The following is a 1,970-nucleotide window of genomic DNA, read 5'->3' on the forward strand; positions in this document are numbered from 1 at the left end:
ATCGCACTCTTCGACGATTAGTAATACGCTTCATCTTTAATATTCACCCTAATCAACATAGCTTCCTATGTGGTCGCAGAAGATCCATTATCACCTTGTGCATATTTCTTCGTATTTTTTTATGTATTTTTTTTATTCTAAATATATGGACTAATCTGATTAGTTCAATTAGAGTCAATCATCCTTCCAATTAATAATCAAAATGACTCATATTATTCCGGTTAACAATCTATAAGACTTGATTAGCATAGAATCTGTTAAAGCAAGAAGTAACAATTAATTAATTATCAATATTGTTTCAATGTTCAATTAATATTTTTCTATATTGAATTTTCAATTTATTCTTCTTTTAAGATTTCATATTACATTGATGTACTTTAATTCGTATTTATTTAAAATATGTGCTTCGAAAATTGTGAAATTGTATTACTATTTTTGGTTTGTTTATAATTAACTAAAAATAAAAAAGTGTCTTGTATATATTTAAGTGGTGTAATATGTACATTAGACACTCGTCGATGTAACTGCATACTTCGCGTTAATATAAATCTAATTAAATAATAGATTTATGTATTCTATCGATCAAACATAGATTTCATCTCGTTATGGTTATTGTTTATGGCGATATACATAATTGCGTATGCATTTTGTAATACGATGCAATGTGCAATATTGTTTATTTTATTTTTAAAAATTGTGATATATTCATAATTATTTAAGTTTCTCATAATGTGTCTTGAATAACTTTCCTATGTGTATTTGTAATTGTATTAATCGATTGATTATTTTTGTATGAAATTGAAACATTTTTTTATTCATATATTTGTATATTGAAAAAAGGATGCATCAGAGACATGCATTTTTTCATATTCACTTGTGTTTAAATATAGAAAAACACATTTTCTAATGCATCGAGAATTCGGTATTTTTAAATGTCCACTTATTGGTCATTTAAATTTTGTTCTCTTTAAATTTCATTATTTATTAAATAATTTAAATTGAAAAGTTTTGGTCGCGGATTGCATAACGAATTTCATTTTTCTACACATGCCCTTTTCATCTAGTTTTTTGTTTTAGAATGTACTGTTTTTTTTAAACTGTAAGGAATAATATTAAAAAGTACCGCTTTATCAATGGACATTTACAACAATTTCTACAGTAGTATCTCAAGGTCTGTAATACTTTATAATTTAATTAATATAATTGCAGATAATTGCAAACTAGTTAATCTTTTAAAATCACAATAATTTCTTGCTTTATTTTCGCAATTTTGTTACTTTAATATTTCTGATGGTAAAACAGTTTTAACTTCTCGGTCGGTAAAACAGTTTTTAATTTTTTTTAAGTCGAGAGAAACAGATTGAAATCTTAATCATTTAATTATTGAATTATTAATTTTGTAAATAATTATTATTGAAATTTATACTTATTAAAAAACGATTTAAATATTTAAAGTATATTGTATGTTATTTGTATATGTGTATAGATATTTAATTTAAGTTTTTTTAATTACAGTGTAAATGTGCATAGGGGAGAAAAAAAAAATAAGATGATGAAATAATTAATAATCTAATATATTTTATCTTTTTCTTATTAATTTGAGACAATTGTATTAGTTTCGATATTTTCTTTTCTTTTTGTCAATTTAACAAAAACGAAATGAGAAAAATATTAATTCAGGATGCTGGACAGGCTTGACATGGTTGACATGGTTGACAAGGTGGTACTAAGAAGAAAAACAAGAATGGATTCATAGAAGAATACTTGAAGAAAAAATGTAATTATATATATTTAAATACTTACTGTTACAATTGTTTGACGTAGAACAAGATGTATAACACGGTGATAATGGTACTAGAGTTCCAGGTGGTATATAACTGATTTATTATAAGATTAATTCATATATATATTATTATATTACTCTATATAATATATATATATATATATAATAAAGAATAAATTTATTTTAA

The 1,970-nt window shown here is 23.4% G+C and overlaps 1 protein-coding gene across 1 annotated transcript in view; it reads right to left on the reverse strand.

The window, feature by feature from the left end:
- Positions 1-1,676: 1,676 nt before the first annotated feature.
- Positions 1,677-1,970, reverse strand: part of LOC106789785 — a 3,828-nt gene continuing 3,534 nt past the window's right edge. Inside the window, exons 12-13 of the mRNA XM_014754268.1 lie at positions 1,804-1,877; positions 1,677-1,726 (exon numbers count right to left, since the gene is read on the reverse strand). Of these exons, the coding sequence (XP_014609754.1) occupies positions 1,677-1,726; positions 1,804-1,877 (124 nt within the window). The remainder of the gene's footprint in view (positions 1,727-1,803; positions 1,878-1,970) is intronic.

This window comes from Polistes canadensis, unplaced genomic scaffold (assembly GCF_001313835.1).
Source record: "Polistes canadensis isolate GaletaPanama2010 unplaced genomic scaffold, ASM131383v1 scaffold_204, whole genome shotgun sequence".
Classification (NCBI taxonomy): domain Eukaryota; kingdom Metazoa; phylum Arthropoda; class Insecta; order Hymenoptera; family Vespidae; genus Polistes; species Polistes canadensis.